General features: G+C 39.8%; 1 protein-coding gene across 1 annotated transcript in view; it reads left to right on the top strand.

The window, feature by feature from the left end:
- Positions 1 to 823: 823 nt before the first annotated feature.
- Positions 824 to 18,766, top strand: part of LOC139654107 (cadherin-18-like) — a gene marked incomplete at its 5' end in the record, with an annotated part of 30,037 nt that continues 12,094 nt past the window's right edge. The window contains one exon of the mRNA XM_071531146.1: positions 824 to 938. Within this exon, the coding sequence (XP_071387247.1) occupies positions 824 to 938 (115 nt within the window). The remainder of the gene's footprint in view (positions 939 to 18,766) is intronic.

Genomic DNA, 18,766 nt, shown 5'->3' on the forward strand with positions numbered 1-18,766 from the left:
TCTGACCTGCCCGCTTTTGGCCCACAGAAAAATAAAAGTGCGAACTGGAACCGAAAAGTTCTTCCGAGTGATGCCACAGAAGAACCATTTCTGGTTCCACAAAGAACCTTTCAAGAACCTTTTAAGAAATATAGGGTTTCAAAGAACCATATAAGGTTCTTTGGGATAGGCTATTAAAAAGTTCTTAATTCTTAGTTAGGCTATTGGATGGTGGGTGATGGTGTAAATGTGGAAAATAACCAAACCCCTCTATATTGTGCAATTGCAAATGAGGCTATAGAAGGACAGATAAAAACACAATGCAGGAGTCTAGTGCAGAAATGGTTCTTTAAAGTAGTGGTTCTCAACGTGGGGTCCGGGGACCACCACGGGTCCTTGAGGGGGTTCCAGGGGGTCCCCAGCAAATTGATAAATTGTTAAACTTCAGCATTATTTCATTTACAAGAAGTTAACACCATTAGAGAATGTAGAAGAATGACTGTTTTCTCTGTTATCTCTCTACCTACAGTACAGATAGTCATGGAATTCTGGACAAAATCATATCTGACAATAAAGATATTCTCTGATTTGGGTCCAAGAGACAAAATCAGATCATATGGGGGTCCGTGGCCCTAATGTGGACTAAATTAGCAGACCTTGATATGAAAAAGGTTGAGAACCACTGCTTTGAAGAACCTTGGTCTGAAAGGTTCTTTGCGGAACCAGAAACGCTTCTTCTATGGCATCACTCCCAAGAACCATTTTCGGCACCTCCCTGCCCTTGCTTTCTTTCTTCCTTCCTTCACATATCCTCTCTTCCTCTCTCTCTTGTCTCCCTGCCCAGGTGATTCAGACCGTCCGAGCAGCGGATCTGGACAACTTTGCTAACGGAAAGTTCTCCTTCTCTCTGCCTGCCGAGCACACGGTTAATCCCAACTTCACTCTGAAGGACAATGGAGGTAAGACACCGAACGTTCTTCGCAGGTCCTGGAGACAGTGAACTCGGACCAGGGGGTGTAATCGATCCCTTCCATGTATCTTCCATGAAACAAAGTCATTCACAGTAGCTCACTTGGCCTTCGGAGCAGCAGCGTCCCTCCTCTACCTCCTGACAAAACAAGCACTCCATACTTGAGGATTAATATGGTTTCGGTGCCAACTGCTCTCTCTTACAAACAATGCTCGACCCCAACCGCGAATACCACAGCGGCTTTCAAAAAGTAATTGCTCACAAATGACCACTTATCCACTTAAAGTAATAATGAATGACATTTTCATACAAATACAAAGTCCATTTTGCCGCTCTAAATTGATATAACACACATCCGAGGGTGTTTGTATACTGTTTGATTGACGCTGATCTGTGGGAAGTGCAGTGCAAAAACACCACAACAATGGGCGCTTTGCACCAACAACAACAAAACAACAAAATTATTAACAGCAGGATCTTGAGGATTACCACCATAAGATTGCAATCAGTAACTTACTGTATCGGTGCAATCAGTACCGTAATGTAATTACTTTCAGTCTGAGTTTTGAATTGCTTGGCCATTTGAGAGAGAGAGAGAGAGAGAGAGAGAGAGAGAGAGAGAGATTGATTTATGGACAATGGACATAGAGTCTGCAAGCTTATCTCTCCTTAACTTAAATAGACAGGGGCTAATTTTCCTCTTGACTTAGCCCTTGATATATTAAAGTATATTACCTGTGTTTTTTTTTCATCATGCTAACCCCCATATTTGCTAAAGGTTTGCGGTGGCACTTATTCAGCTTATCATAATGACTCCTTCCAATAGATGTACTAAAGCAAAAACTGCTGATTTCACCCCGGATTGCACGTGGAATTTAACACCTAGCGAGTGTCGAGTGTGACGTGAAAAACAGGTATAGGTTGTCCAGTCATGCAATTGCATCTCTCCAGTCATGCCATCCCCACATTGTCCAAATGTCTGGACAATGTGGATAGTGGCAAATATAGCAGGGATATAACAATCATCCATTAGTCTTGCACTGCCTGGTTACTAAAGGCAATGCTACACTGACAGGGACAACATATCATTCTCTCCCAACACCACTGAAGTTGATTTCTTTTCCATAGCAGGATTCCCAAATGTCATTTGAGCAATAGATGGAACACATGGGCCCATAATGTCACCATCTGAAGGTCCGCACCTTACTCCATGAGTGTCCAGGTTGTCTGTAATGCCAGCCACTTAAAAAAAGCATCTGGTCCTGATGGTTTGGACCCTTATATTTTGAAATTGTCTGCTCATTTTATAGCTGAGCCCATAACATATTTATTAAATCTAATGGTAACACTTTACAATAAGGGTCACTAAGTTAAGGGTTAACTAATGTGTCTGGTAATCATTTACTAATGGTGTTCATGTTAACTAAGGTATTAATTTATACATTATTTAATAGTCATCTTTATAAACTATTAAATAATGTATAAATTAATACCTTAGTTCAGTGATTCTCAACCTTTTTCATATCAAGGACCCTAATTAGGCCACATTAGGGCAACGGACCCCCATTTGATGAGATTTTGTCTCTCGGACCCAAATCTGAGAATATTTTTATTGTTCGATATGATTTTGTCCAGAACTCCATGACTATCTGTATTGTAGGTAGATAGATAACAGGGAAACTATGATCAAAACAGTCTTTCTTCTACATTCTCTAACTGTGTTAACTTCTTGTAAATGAAATAATGCTGAAGTTTAACAATTCATCAATTTTCTGGGGACCTCCTGGAACCCCCTCAAGGACTCCTGGTGGTCCCCGGACCCCACGTTGAGAAACACTGCCTTAGTTTAACATGAACACATTAGTAAATTACACATTAGTTAATGCTTAATAAGGGTTAGTTAATGCTTAATAAGCATTAACTAACCCTTAACTGTGTGTACCCTTATTGTAAAGTGTTACCAATCTAACTATCTAATCGAACTATCCACACGCAGGTGCCACCAGGCTCAGCCCTTGGACTTCTTTTCACATTTTACATAAATAATATAAAAATATGATAATATCTTCATTTTCATGCAGATGACACAGTCATTTATTCTTGTGCTGAAACATTAAAAAGGTCACAATGAGGACCTTCAATGTGCTTTTAATCCTGTACAAGTGCAGCTGAAGCTACATGCTGATAAGTCCAAGCTGATGGTATTTACCAGGTCAAAGAAAGAGCCCCAAACCTAACCTCATATTACTACAGTGCAGGATAGAACTGAATGAAAGTGTCAACTTATAAGTGCCTGGGTTTTTTCAATAGACAATGGTCTTACTTTTTAAGTATTTGGTGAAAAAGTTTAGACTCAAGCTGAGTTTTTACTTTAGAAATAAGTCCTGCTTTTCTTTTGAGGTGAGAAAAAGGCTTGTCTCAGCTACTTTTCTACCTGCAATAGATTATGGAGACATTTTATATTTGTATGCACCTGCGGCTTCATTGCGTCTGCTGGACACTGTGTACCATGGGGCCTTGAGGTTCGTTACAAACTACATCTTTAACTCATCATTGTACTCTTATTGTATCGGAAAGTGGGTTGGTAGTCCCTGAGTCATTGGTATATTTCTAAAGCCATACTGAAATAACTCCCATCTTATTTATGTACGTATATTGTCCAGCAGACAACAAATATTACTGGCTACACTCACAAAACTTGCTTTTACTGAATGTAAAAAAAGGCTTGTACAGAGTTTGGTTAGCATGGAACGAGCACCAGAAGGACCTGAAATTACAGGAGCTTGAATGATTTTAAAGCAATGGTTAAAGGTATGGCGGAAAGTGATGCAGTTACATTTTTAAATTGCTGCTATAACGAAACGTTGAATGTTTGTTGTTTGTAAAAAAAAATGTGATGCTGTAATGAAATGTTCGTTGTAGTGTCTGCAAGCTTGTGCAGGTTTTTGGCCAGGTTCCTCTTCAAAAAGATATTCTTAATCTCAATGAGGGAAACCTGGCTAAATAACAAATCCACAATTCATTCATAACTAACAGCAGGCTGCATGATGTCAAGCAGAGACCAAGGCTGTGGGTGGTTGTTAGGTGTTGTTAGTGTAAAGATGTGTAATCCCTACATGCTCCCAGTCTCTCTACATGAGACAAATAGCCACAGACTTTTCAAGCCAACAGAGGCGCTATCCATTTCAGCACCACATATGCCGCTGGTATATTATTATTTTTTTTTTTTTTTTTATTTGCATTTTTGACAGATTTATATACAAATAATGAAACAAGAATAACAAAGCATAATAACTAAGTAAGACATGATTAAAGAATAATAAATACATAATAGTAAATAAAATACATGATCAAAATAAAGAATAATACTAAATCATAACATTGATACATTAGTTATAATAGTAGATAATAGGATATATTACCAACTAGCTAGATTATGTGTATTTGTTCTATACTCCCATTTTCCCCATCTTTCCTCAAAAAGATGGACTTCATTCCTGATTCTCATAGTTATTTTTTCCATTGCATATATTTCATTTACCAGATCTTTCCATTTACAATTAATTAAGTCATCAACCTTAAACCAGTTCTTTGTTTTTTGCTTGATTATGGATACTCTTATTACTAAAAACAAAGCAGATCACTTTTTTTAATCTCATCTGGTATTTTCCCTAATAATAAAATTACTGGGTTTTTGATTAAACTTATGTTAAAAATGTTTGAGATTTCTCTAAAATTTCCCAAAAGCCACTGATTATTTTACATGACCAGAATATATGATTGTGTTGCCATCTCCTTGCCACATTCTCTCCAGCATCTTGGCGTTACGTTTTCTTTGGTATATTAGCTGAAATCACATACACACAGACTTTTCAATGTACTTTTTTGGCTCATTTATAAGCACATATAATTTTAAAAAACAGTTGATATTCATCAACATAGTTTGAAATATTTCAACCTAAGAAAACGTACAACAAACTTTTACATTTTTTTTTTCATTTTTTTCCTAACTATAAGATAACCTTCCGAGCCTGGTCTCCCAAAATTTTGTAAAATACGCACAATGTCTTAAAATGAAAATACATGCCCCATACACAAAAAGTGAGAGCAATATGGATACAATTATCTTCAACTTCGACGACCCAGGTTCTCCAAAGAAGTTTTCTATTTAACCGCAACCAAAACCTAACCCTAACCTTAATCAAATTGTTTTAGTTATCTAACCATAAGCAAAGTTTTATTTGCCTAAACCTAACGTTAACCTGAACCTTAATTAAAGTTGTTTAACTTGCCTAAAGCTAACCGTTAGCTAACCTTTTCACTTGATGAATAGGTGAAAATGGCATGTCTAGTTAGGTAGTAGTAGTCGCTAAAGGAAAGACTGTAGGCAGATTTTTAGTCTTGAATCTACACAAAGTATTATAATATGGCTGCTGGAGCATGTTAACCTCATTCATGATTTGCCAGTTAGGGGCAGCTTTGACAGGGCTGGGGAACTTAGGAAACACACGTGAAACATAGGAAACCTTTATGGTTACAGGAAGGACCAGCTCACCTGGATGGCACTGGGAATGATAGTTATGCATTGTAACTCTAGTTCAATCAGGAGAGACAAGTGAATGGAGTAAAGATAATTGTTTATGATAACAGATGATATAGTGAAAATTAAGACTTGACAAGAAAGTCTTTGGCGCTTAGACTCTACAGGGACATTTGCTGAGCGGCGGCAAGATAAATCCCCCCGTGGAGTCCAGACACTGGTGGTGGTGGTGGCTGATGACTCTGCTGAGACTGATAGGCTGGTGAGGCTGATGAGTGATGAAGCCGATGAATCTGCGAAGACTGGGCGGTGAGGGGGAGGTGGAGGCAGTAGTTGTTGTATGTGGATTGAAAACGCAAGTGCATTTACACTTGTGTTCAATGTGGTCACAATGCGTCCCTGACCACCTCCGGAGGCGGTTTGGCCGATCGGATCACAATCCGTCCTCAATGCGTCTTGGGTGTTTACACCTGTACTTTCATGTGGTCAAGCACTATCCGATTGTAATCCGATCACCCAAAAAGCATTTTAATGCAAGGTGTAAAGGGGGCCAGTGTCTCTGTCCCTCCTCACCTATGCACACCTTCTGTTCTGTTCTTTTAGTTTGTGTTGTTTGTTTTCCCCCCTAGGCTTTAGTTAATAAATCACTGTTTTAACTTCTACTTTGGCTATGTCTCCCTCATTGTTACTTCCTCGAGCCGGGTTGGAACATATGACTAACAATGGAGGTGTGTCGCTGTGCTATTGGATTGATGTGAACAGCTGATATCTCAATTGACGGCCCCGGGAAAAGACAGCAAGGGAATAAAGAGTGAGCATGCGTGAGTGATGTGAAAGGCAGGATGGTATGAGAAGTAAAACTACAGCCTAGGCATGCAAAAGATAGTCTTCAAGGCTGAACCTTCCATTTCTATGATCACAGGTGGAGCCCTCTAACAGGGCTGTCTGATACTTCATTTCTTTTGCATTCACCTGATATCACTGCATCCACATGCATATTGCAGTCACTAACAACATACATATATTGTATTTTTCTTTTCCTGATTCAGAATCAATTCTGTACATCCTGATATCAATAGGCTACTTGTAGCTCCCTTTCTTTTACAAATGAGTAGGTTAGGTTTTTGTTTTTATATAGATTCTGCTCATGACTCTCGTTAATGTCAATCAATAGAAACGATGGCCGCCATTAAACAGCACCAGCAAATGTCAAGGCAGATGTCTGCGTGTACTTCGGATTCAAAAACAAAAAGAAGTGACATGAACTCAATAAAGTAATGTCATCTGTAAGCTTTGCTATTCAGTATTAAACTGCTGTGGTACCATGGCAAATGAACATCTACGTGTCTAGACAACAGTAGGACAGTTTCCAGCAGCTTCCTTCTAGTTACCAATGTGTGTATTTCAGTTAAACTCACAAACAGTTGCGCATTTTCAGTGTGAATATTTTATTTTAGTAATTACAAGTTATTACAATTCACTACACACGGGAGTTTGCATTCTGTTTTTTAATATTATTTTGGGGCATTTGGGACTTTGGGACTTTATTAGACAATTCAAAGTAGAGAGAGACTGGAGTTTGTCCAAGTGAGCCACCAGGACGCCCTCACGAAAGTCTGTTTTTTAATAAAAAAGGAATGGAACTATTAAAATCAGTTTTGCCTCTATTTGTTCCCTAATTCATATTAATAATGCACACGTATCTCAATCATAAAAAGATACACTATTTAGTTTGTGTTGATTCACTACAAATTTCAGTCATATACTGTATATGATATTGTAGTGTATAATAGTGTATATCAGTGTGAGGTATAGCACCACATGGTCCTTCGCAATACAACCTTTTTTTGGCCCTCATCCCATTTAATTCAAATGGAGGGCAACAATTGGAGTACAAACACATCTGCTGGCATCATTACCACAGCAAACAGTTGCTTGTCTGTTTGTTTTTGGTGAAACAGTTAGCCATTTCCTCTTCCTCCTCCCCCTGAGATCTGCTTTAATGTCCAGGAGAAAACCTGCAGTGCTGTTGCCTTGGTTACCCAGCTGCTGGAGTTTCCCTCCGTCTTTTCATTTCCTCTCCTCATTTTGGCTTTGGTTATATCTTTCCCGAGTAAACGGGAAGAGGCGGGCCGTCCTGATTTAGTTATGAGGTGTGTGCTGGAAGTGTGAGACGCTCTCTGAACTTCAATCCTCTCTTCTGTCTTCTGTCTCATCTCGCTCGACTCCTCTCTTCCCGCTCTCCTTTGTCCTCTCCTCTGTGTCCCTTTCTCCCTTCATCGCCGTCTCATTTTATGTCTAATTCTATTTTCTTGTCTCCTCCGTCTCTCTTTGTGTTATTGCAGTGCTTTCTGTATGGGGCCTTAGTTGACCTGAGACAGATAGAGGACTGAGATGACAGAGATGACAGCAATCACAGTAATGAGACACAGAAACAGAGAGATTGGACGGGAGTCTGCAAGCCAAACACTTTAGGCTCTGTTCTTTTCCTCTGTTTCCATTGAACACAGAGAACCTGCCTACCTGCATTGCAGGTGACTTGTTTTTTTCTGGCCCCTAAACAAATTTCGTGATACTTGTGACTTGAGAATATTAAATCTTTTTAGGTAGCTACAAAGACATTGTGTTGGACATGAAATCTTTTTTAGTTTAGATAGCCATAGTGTAAGCTATCAAATTTGATGGGTAGATACAAAACTGGGCAAATTCCTTAAAGGTTAAGGCTGCAAGATTTAATGTTTGACAGTGACATTTCCCACTGAGCAATTTTACGTTGATTAGACGTTTAAAACACGTCTAAATGGCCATAGCCGTCTAGGCTAAATTAAGTTTAAATGGGGTTGAAAAGTGAAAGTTTATTAGATGTCTATACATAGACAAGCTCAGATAATTATCTTGTAGGCTAGTCTACAGGACTTCTCTGGTGCATATTTTTGGTATTTACAGATGTTTATTCATTGTAATAATGTATTTACTGCTTGGTCTAAAATAGGTCTATACATAGCCGTAATGAGCCTGGGCTATATGAGAGCTAAAGCATAGACGCAACGTTGAAATCACATCTTTTGCTCAGTGGGTTGGGTTGCAAGTGAAATCACTCTGTTTTGCGACGCCAAAGGCTTAAAATATTGGGGTTAAATATAAAATATTGGGGTTAAATATTAAATATCGGGGTTCTTATTCGATAGCGACAAAGACTGAAATATTCAGCTCCAGTTATGATGTAAAATCTCTTCGCTATTTGGTTTAATGTGAAATCCTCTAGGACCAATAGAGTTTGACTTAAAATCATTTAAGGTAGATAGTTTGAAATCTTTTGATATAGCTATGGGTTTGATGTGAAACCTTTTCAGATAGCAAGTTGGATGTAACTTCTCTCTTATTAAAGGATGTTACATTTATGTGAATTATTTATTGAAATAACACACGTTAACAGCAACTGCTTAGTGTATAGCAACACATTAAATTTGCATGGGTCTAAATCGCTAAAATGTTTCCTCAGTTCCTGAAGGGTTGGTCCAAGGAGAACCATTGCTCAATGTAAGAAACGGTTCAATGATATTAGGCGAAGAGCCAAACAGACATTGGTGGTGAATTGCAGGGACACTTTGGCTATAGGAGGGGGTCATCCATCAGCCAGTCCCTGACCTCTATAGACCAGTGATTCTCAACCTTTTTCATATCAAGGACCCCTAATTTAGTCCACATTAGAGCTACAGACCCCCATTTGATTAGATTTTGTCTCTCGGACCCAAATCTGAGAATATTTTTATTGTCAGATATGATTTTGTCCAGAATTCAATGGCTGTCTGTATTGTAGTTAGAGAGATAACAGAGAAACTATGATCAAAACAGTCTTTCTTCTACATTCTCTAATTGTGTTAACTTCTTGTAAATTAAATAATGCTGAAGTTTAACAGTTCATCAGTTTGTTGGGGACCCTCTGGAACCCCCTCAAGGACCCCTGGTGGTCCCTGGACCCCACGTTGAGAACCACTGCTGTAGACGATGCGACTGCTTTCACAATCCCCACTGAAAGCCTGGATGGTTTTGGGGAGAAATTCCGTTCAATGTTGTTCTCCAATCATTCACACCACAGCCACTTGTGTATATAGTTAGAAGCAGATGGGCAACACACACGCAAACACCCCAAATTGTACTGTGCTCCTTGATCATTGATCTCCATTGCGCCTCTCCTCCTACTTAAGGGTAAATTATACTTCTGTGTCGAAACGACACCGCTATGCTGTCGGTACATGCGTAGCCCACAGAGGCTGCTGTCGTAGATTACGTGCACCTTGATTGAATTGGTTGATTTAGCGAAGACAATGGGGGGGCTGCAAATATATTGAATTGTAGGACACCTCATCTCCAAATTATAAAGATTACCAGATGTCACCAAATTCGTGGTGAGAAATATCCCAGGACACAAGCTTCAGAGAATATAAACGCTACTTCTTCTGTTATTACTTCCGTCTTAACAAAGCACCCCACTGCCATCTAGTGTTTCGGTGGTCTATGCGCAGAATCACAGGACTCAGGACCATCTGCCATGATGGAAAGAGAGCCCTCAATGTATCAGGGAGTCAGGGTGCTTTCACATCAGGGACCCGGGCCTGGATCCGAGTACACTTGACCCCAAAGTCCAGTTTGTTTGATAAATGTGAACACCGTGTACGGCACGCGGGCACGGATCAATGAACCGTGCCCGGGTCCACTTGAAAAGGTGGTCTCGAGTACGGTTCATGTGTACTCGGGTACGGTTCGCATCAGGCGTGAAAACTACTGTACCAAAACACGGAAGTGGACTGCTATTTACAATGTGACGTAATAACTATTCGACTGTCCCGTTCAAAACATGACCGCAAGTATGACCGCGAAAGGATACAGGCCATAGCTGATAAAGTAGGAAGGCAAGCGAGAGGGTCGTTCTTGACATTGTCTCCAAAATATCAATAATAGTAGGCATAGTGCAAAGGTCGACTCCATTGTATGGGCTTGGGATCTTGCGTTTGGCGCGCTTTTCTACACTGAAGCAACAACATAAACAAATGTTGCGTAGTTGATGACGCAAGTGTACTCTTCTTCGTCTTCTTCTTTGTGTTTATTGGCGGTTCGCAAACCAACTAGGTGCATACCGCCGCCTACTGTATCGGAGTGTGTAGATACGTAAGTGTACTCGGGTATGGAACAACATTACTAATGTGAAAGCTGAGCGGCGGGGGAGTGGAGGGGGGGGGGGGGCAATCGTACTCAGGCACGGTACGAAGCAATCTAGTACCTAATATGAAAATGACATCAGTGTGGTCTCTTCTGTGCTTTGAGGATGCCAACCAGTCGGAGTACCTGGTTGTACACAAGTGTGATGGATGACGGTCAATATTATGGAAGTGGATTGATTGTCCACAGCAACAGATGGAACTGAGTAATTAGCAAATGCATTATAGGTATTATGAAATGCAATAATAGCCTGTTTTCTCTGATAATGGACCCTATTTTTAGCCCCGCGACAGCAGGGGCTCTATGGATGGTATTGTCAGTCGGTCGGTCACCACTTTATGGGTCATGTTATGCCGCTTTTCCACCGCATGGTACCGGCTCAACTCGCCTCGACTTGACTCTACTCGCTTTTGGTAGTACCACTTTGGTTTTCCACTGCAGATAGTACCCCCTCAATGTGTCCCACCCCCCCACAACTGGTCGTCATAGCGACGCCGCGACGCCGCATGAAACGCGACACACACAGCAACAATGGAGGATATGGAAGGGATGGTGTTCTTGATTCTCAGTATGTGGCTGTTAGTCACAGCAAGGAAACAGATTTTATTTCTGAAGAGGCTGAAGGCAGCAAGACAAAAGACTGCTCTCTGGCTGCTCAAAGGTGACGCAAGAGGGTAAGCTAACCTGGTAGCTAACGTTAGCATATAAGTCCCGTGTCGCACAATGATAACGATTCTCTCTGACCAATCAGTAGTCTGCAGTGTTTTCACGTCACCTTTTAGTATTGCCTCAGCATGCTTGGAACCTCGACGGAGGTGCTACCAAAAAAAGTACCAGGTACCAGGTAATATGGTACCTGGTACCTGGTACTTGCCCAATGTAAAACCAAAAAAGGCGAGTCAAGTCGAGCCGGTACCATGCGGTGGAAAAGCAGCATTAGACTGCAGACTCTCAAGCAGGAGACCCAAGTTCGATTCCCAGCAGAGATGCTTCCAAAAAATTCAACACCAAGCCGGGCTGTTAGACTCTTCTTTCATAATTTTCCGTCGTACCGATCGATTCGGACCAAAATTGCTACCATCGATTACGTCTCGCTTGCCTGGGCGCGGCTCTTCAACACAGTCTTAACAGGCCAGTGGTCCAAAATCAACCCCAAAAGCACCCAAAGCATTTTTTCAATACATTGATTGCTTGCTATGACATCCAGGTAGGATTTCCCACCCTGAGTATGATGTAACTCAAATATGGCTGCTGTCTGAATAAGGCAAATGGAATCACGTGGAGGTAGGAACCACATGAGGGTTATGTTTCCTTGCTCAGGAGCACTTTGGAAATGTTCCTAGTCTGGCATCCTTCCTTTCATTTCCATTTTTTTTTCTATTTGGCAATCTCTCCATCACCTCACCTCTCCTCCCTCCCCTCCTTCCATTCTGCTGGTTTTTCCACTCTAGTTACCTCCTACTCCCCCTCTCTCTGCTTACCCTCCTCTCCTTCTCTCCATGTCTTGCTCTTTATTTTTCTCTTTTTATTTTCTTTCTCCCTAATTGTCCTCTCCCACCCCTCTCTTCCCCTCCACCTATTCTCTCAATGCTCTTTTTCTATTGATTATTTCATTCCCTCCATCCCTCTTTCTTTACGATATCTTTCCCCTCCTTCCATCTCTCCTAACCCCTCATCTTTCCACTTCCTCATCTCCTCTCTGCCAAGCCTGCATGCCCTCAGGCAGATTGTAGTGTTGTATCACCGTGGCAGTAGGACTGTCATTAAGCCTATGTTTGCACAACCAAATATATCTCTCTTCTCCCCTCCCTTACCCACCCTGTTTTTTTCTCATCCCCCTCCATTCTCCCTTTCCTTCCTCTACTCTTGCAGCAGTTGTTTGCTGTTGCTTTTTTTTTTATTTACTCATAGTTTGGTGTTTTACCTCTCTTTCATTCTCCTCTCTCATTCCTCATTCATCCTCCTCCTGTAGTGCCTCCTCTACCTCAGTCGATGGAGAATCAATAGTATTGTTGACAGCACACCTCTCCTCTACCCTCTATCTCTCCTTTCTTCTCTCTCTCTCTCCCTCCTCTATCTCTGATAGCAGTGCATATTACATAGTCAGACATACAGAGACACATTAACAGCACATTCTACATGACTATTGCGACAATCCATGTCTCAATAGAATAGTTAACCGAACACAAAAAAAAAAAATGAGACACTGGACAAATGCCTGCATAGTCAATGGACGGAGGCAAACGGACCAAGATGGACGCAACTTTGTTCTTGGCGATGCAAACTCAGGTAGAATAAAAATTTGAATCATAATGGCTGGACTATAGAAAGATGTCAATCAAAACCACTAATCATAATGACTGGACTATAGAAAGATGTCAATCAAAACCAGTAATCATAATAACTGGACTATAGAAAGATGTCAACCAAAACCACTAATCATAATAACTGGACTATAGAAAGATGCCAATCAAAACCACTAATCATAATAACTGGACTATAGAAAGATGTCAACCAAAACCACTAATCATAATAACTGGAATATAGAAAGATGCCAACCAAAACCACTAATCATAATAACTGGACTATAGAAAGATGCCAACCAAAACCACTAATCATAATAACTGGACTATAGAAAGATGTCAACCAAAACCACTAATCATTATGGGACTATAGAAAGATGTCAACCAAAACCACTAATCATAATGGGACTATAGAAAGATGTCAACCAAAACCACTAATCATTATGGGACTATAGAAAGATGTCAACCAAAACCACTAATCATAATGACTGGACTATAGAAAGATGTCCACCAAAACCACTAATCATAATAACTGGACTATAGAAAGATGCCAATCAAAACCACTAATCATAATAACTGGACTATAGAAAGATGTCAACCAAAACCACTAATCATAATGGGACTATAGAAAGATGTCAACCAAAACCACTAATCATTATTGGACTATAGAAAGATGTCAACCACAACCACTAATCATTATGGGACTATAGAAAGATGTCAACCAAAACCACTAATCATTATGGGACTATAGAAAGATGTCAACCAAAACCACTAATCATTATGGGACTATAGAAAGATGTCAACCAAAACCACTAATCATAATGGGACTATAGAAAGATGTCAACCAAAACCACTAATCATAATGGGAATATAAACCACTAATCATAATGACTGGAATATAGAAAGATGTCAACCAAAACCACTAATCATAATGACTGGAATATAGAAAGATGTCAACCAAAACCACTAATCATAATGGCTGGGACTATTGCCCTGATAGTTTCTGTTGCTTGCATGTCGTCACATCAATTTTGCTGCTTATTTTTCAAGTCAAGCCATCAAGCTCTTGTGAGTAAAGCGAGGAGAAATGGTGGCGTTAATAAGAAATCATAGTTTTCACCTGGAATTACCTCGGTTGTTCTATTTCACAGAAAGGAAAGGCAGTCTTAAAGTTTTGTGTGTTCAGTCTACACCCTCCCTACCTTTCTCTCACTCTTTCTCTTTCCACCCCCGTATTTCTGTAGGAGAGATGCATGCCCGTGCCATTCTTTACATCCATCCCTCTCACTAATCTCTCCTTCCCCCACATGTTATCAAATTCACCTCCTCCCTGCTCTTTTCTTCTTTCTCCTCCCACTCCCTATCTCTCATCTCCTTCTCGTCTTCTTCTGGATTTCCTCATCCCTTCCTTGCTCTCCTCTCTTCGCCCGTCGCTCCTCCCTGCTCCTGCTGTTTAAAGGAGAACCTGTTCCTCTTTTTTTTTTCATTCATTCATTATGATGACGAATACACCGTTATCAAAAGTTTCTCTAGTAATGGTTTAGATACTCATTGCAAATAGTAAAAAAAGATATTGAAAATAACCAGAATTGTCCTTTAAAGTCCTTTTCTCTTTCCTTCTCTCTTTACCTCCTAATTCTCTTCTTCTTCCACCTTTGCTTCATGTGGACACGCCCCCCCCCCTTGTCCTCTTTGCAGGAGAATCATTAGAGGTGCGCTTACAGCAAGCCTTTCCGTTCTGATCATCCTTTCTATTACTCCTTCTCTCCCATCCTGCTCTCTTTTCTTCTGTCCTTTTGTGCTGGACGTCTCTCCTGTTGCAGTTTTCTGCAGGGGAATCATTAGACACAGTCAGGTGCATTTACAAAGCAAAAACCAGATATCCCTCCTCCCTTCCTCTCTCTCTCGTCTCTCCTCAGAGTCACTTCCTCCTTTTCTTGTTAAAGCTGCGTTTGAAAAGGGGCCAGATATAGCTGCTCATTATCCAGTCGCTCCTGGATTTCCCCGTTATTACTTAATTTTCCGCAGGTTTCCTCAATAATTGTGATGCAATTTGAGTTCTAGGAGTGTTTTTTTACAGTAAAATTGCGAGAATTGCATCAATAGGGGAGAATAAAACCCATATATAATTAACAACTCATCTGAATCTTCCTCCATCTCCTCCCTCTATAAAGCTCCAGTTGCTGGTTGTAGCAGAAGGCAACCCATAGTGGCCCATATTCATAAAACTCACCAGCAGGGTTAACGATGTGGTAGTAGGTAAGACCGTAGCGGTAGGCATTTCCCCAATTCATAAACAGGGTTTACCTCCTCAGTTTTACAGCCTGTGCTATTTTGACACCACCGCCTCTAATCATTTTGATCATTTCTGATTATTTGGATCATCAATTGGCAATAGAAAGTCACAAAACAGACATTTACTTTTATGGAAATGTGGCAGATTGTTATTTAACCCTCCTGTTATGTTAAAACAAGCAAATAGTAAACATGTTGTCCCCCACCAGTGATGTAGTTCCACCCTTGGGTCAGTCAGTGATTGCTGAGTGTACTTGAAATATTTTGTATGGAACAATAAAAGGACAGATTGACCATATATTTCTGTTGCCTACTCTCGTCAGAATTAGGCTTACAAGTTATATCTTGAAATGTAGTAACTGTAATTGTCCTGTTTTTACTCAATACAGTACAAAATATAAGAACTACAATACGCAATAAATACTATCCGTACATTACACAATGTACACTACAATACAATTTATAATACAATATACAATATAACATACAACACCAGAAGCATGAGTGTTATGAATAATATAAATGCTAAATGATAAGTGATATATGGTATTGCACAGTAGGTAAGAGGTAATATGATATAAGTAGTCAACACTGACAGCACAGTGGTAGTGCAGTGATGATGCAATAACAGTACAACAGTCCAACAACTGTACAATAACTACAGTGTCTTGTGGTTAGAGGTTTGCCCAAAAATTCTCCATTGACTCTCACTTCAACACATCAACCCAGTCTGATGTCTCCAAGTGTGTAGTGTGTGTAGACTATTATGTTACCTATGATAACTTTAACGGTATGACCTGCTTTACCACTGAGTCCCCATTCATTGTCAATGCCGCCCCCTAGCAGCACAAAGTCAACGTTACAGTGTGACGAACGAACGAACGGACGGAGACCGATCCGTAGTCCATAGGGACAATTAACAAAAGTCTTTTATTTGGGGTCAAATTAACCCCAGCAATTTAAACCTATACAAATAGTGATTGTAATTGAAAGTGTTACCCAATTTTACACCTCAGAACATCAGCAAGTAACACATAGCAGTTAGTCAATAATGAAAAAAAAACTTCAATAAAAAGTCAATTAGTGACCAAAATAGTCTTTCAAAGAGCTGTGACAGGACCTCATTGGCAGAAAATCTTCAGGTGAGATAAAACTCAAAGATACATGGTTTAGAGGGCTGTGTGTGTGTGTGTGTGTGTGTGTGTGTGTGTGTGTGTGTGTGTGTGTGTGTGTGTGTGTGTGTGTGTGCGTGCACGTCTTAGGGTCCTAAAGCATGGGAACATTGAAGATCAAAAATGTGCATGGGAAAGTTCCCTCAGTATCAGTCAAAACAAAGAGGAAGAATATCTGTGTAAAACTTTAATATTTTCTCTGGTTTTATAAGGCTTTTAGATTAGTTTAGATTCAACTTTATTGTCATTGCACAGAGTACAAGTACTAAGACAACGAAATGCAGTTTAGCATCTAACCAGAAGTGCAAAAAGAAGCAGTTAAAGTGCAGTGCAATGTAATGCACATATGTATAATATATAAATAGAACAAGCTGTAAGGGTAGTATGAATGTGCTAAGATATATACAGTATGAACAGTATGAACAGTATTAACAGTATCAACAGTATGAACAGTGGATATGAGTATAATATTTTATATTTGGGGTCAAAATGACCCCAAACAACATGGACCTTGAAAACATATCACCATGTTAAATTTTATGTGTCCCAGTTTTCCTCATAAAATCAGGAAAAGTCATGAAGTATCAAGCTGAAAAAAAAAAAAATTAATTATGTTTGTTTTTAGAGACGTTTAATGTTGAATGGGGTCAAATTGACCCCAAACATAAAAGGAGTGTTACATTGTTGTGATTGCAAGTTCACAAATTCCTGGAACTGATTTCCACCTTCTTCATAACATAATATTCCTTTTCATTGTTTTGCTGATGATATACAAATCTATCTGCCTATAAAAACAAAAAGTAAAGATTCAATGCAGCCTTTGCTGAACTGCTTAAAAGATATCAAAACTTGGATGGATTTAAACTTTCTCAATCTCAATGAAAATAAGACTGAGATCGTTATGTTTGGACGACCTGACCTATTGGATGACTCTGTTGGAACTCTTGGCCCTTTAGCTTCATACAACTGATCTTTTGTTAAGAATCTTGGTGTGATTTTTGACAGCTCCTTCAAATTTGATAAGCAGATTAGTTCAGTTGTCAAAATTAGCTTTTTTCAGTTAAGACTTTTAGCCAAGGTGAAGGCCTATCTCTCTCCCAAGGATTTCAAGAGAGTTATTCATGCTTTTAATACCTCTAGGTTAGACTATTATAATTCTTTGTATGTGGGTGTAGATCAGTCGTCTCTTCGTCGTCTGCAGTTAGTACAAAATGCAGCCGCTCGTCTTCTAACTGGAAAAAGAAAGCGTGATCACATAACACCAATGTTGGCCTCCCTCCACTGGCTTCCTGTCTGTTTCAGGATTGATTTTAAGATTTTATTGCTTGTTTTGTAAGGTTTTAAATGGGCTGGCGCCACCTTATCTAGCAGAACTCTTGCATCATCATACTCCAGTTAGAGCACTGAGGTCGACCAACCAGATGTTTTTGGATGTTCCGAGATCTAGGCACAAAAACAGAGGCAGCCGAGCCTTTGCGGCAGCTGCCCCTAATCTCTGGAACAGCTTACCTCTTCATATAAGAACTGCTCAGACCCTAGAAACCTTTAAGTCGCTGCTTAAGACCCACATCTTCTCGTTGGCTTTTAATTCAAGTTGAGCTTGACACCTTGACTTCATCTTCTATTGTGCCGCAATTCTTTTATTATTATTATGTTTATTGTTTTCTTTTATTCTTATATGTTATTTACTTTTATATTTGTTTATTTTGGTGTTTTAAACCTGTTCAGCACTTTGGTCAACTGTGGTTGTTTTAAATGTGCTATACAAATAAATCTTGACTTGACTTTGACTTGTCATCTTTGTACGAAATTCAATCTTTACCACAGTCAGCCGAACCCTGTCTGCCACTCGCTTCTTTCTTCTTCTCATGGTTTTCAATGGGGGAGCATGTGCTGTTGTGAGTTCCCTACAGCACTGAGAGCCTAATATGTTTTAAGTGTGAGATAAAAGCATCTCCAGTTCAAGCAAGCGTGCGGTGCTTCAAACAGGTTCTCAATAGTTTAATAGCAACTGCAGCAGTCATGAATAGTGTTCTGCTATGCACTGCTGGCTAAAACCTTTAGCTATTCATGTGCTGCGTTTTGGCATTATCCAGATAGCCTGCTAGTGGAATTTAAAAATCAATTGCATAAATGATGTGTCTATTGACCAAGTCCAGGAGACCAAGCTCCTGGGAATTATCTTAGATAGTAAATTGTCATGGACAAAACACATAAACAAGATAGTTGCTAAGATGAGAAATGGTATTTCTGTTATTAAAACATGACAAAAAAAGACAAAACTCAA

Source organism: Centroberyx affinis, unplaced genomic scaffold (genome assembly GCF_046629955.1).
Source record: "Centroberyx affinis isolate AG114_WGS23_722 - 3 ecotype Tasmania unplaced genomic scaffold, CSIRO-AGI_Caff_v1 ptg002043l_1, whole genome shotgun sequence".
In the NCBI taxonomy this organism is placed as follows: domain Eukaryota; kingdom Metazoa; phylum Chordata; class Actinopteri; order Beryciformes; family Berycidae; genus Centroberyx; species Centroberyx affinis.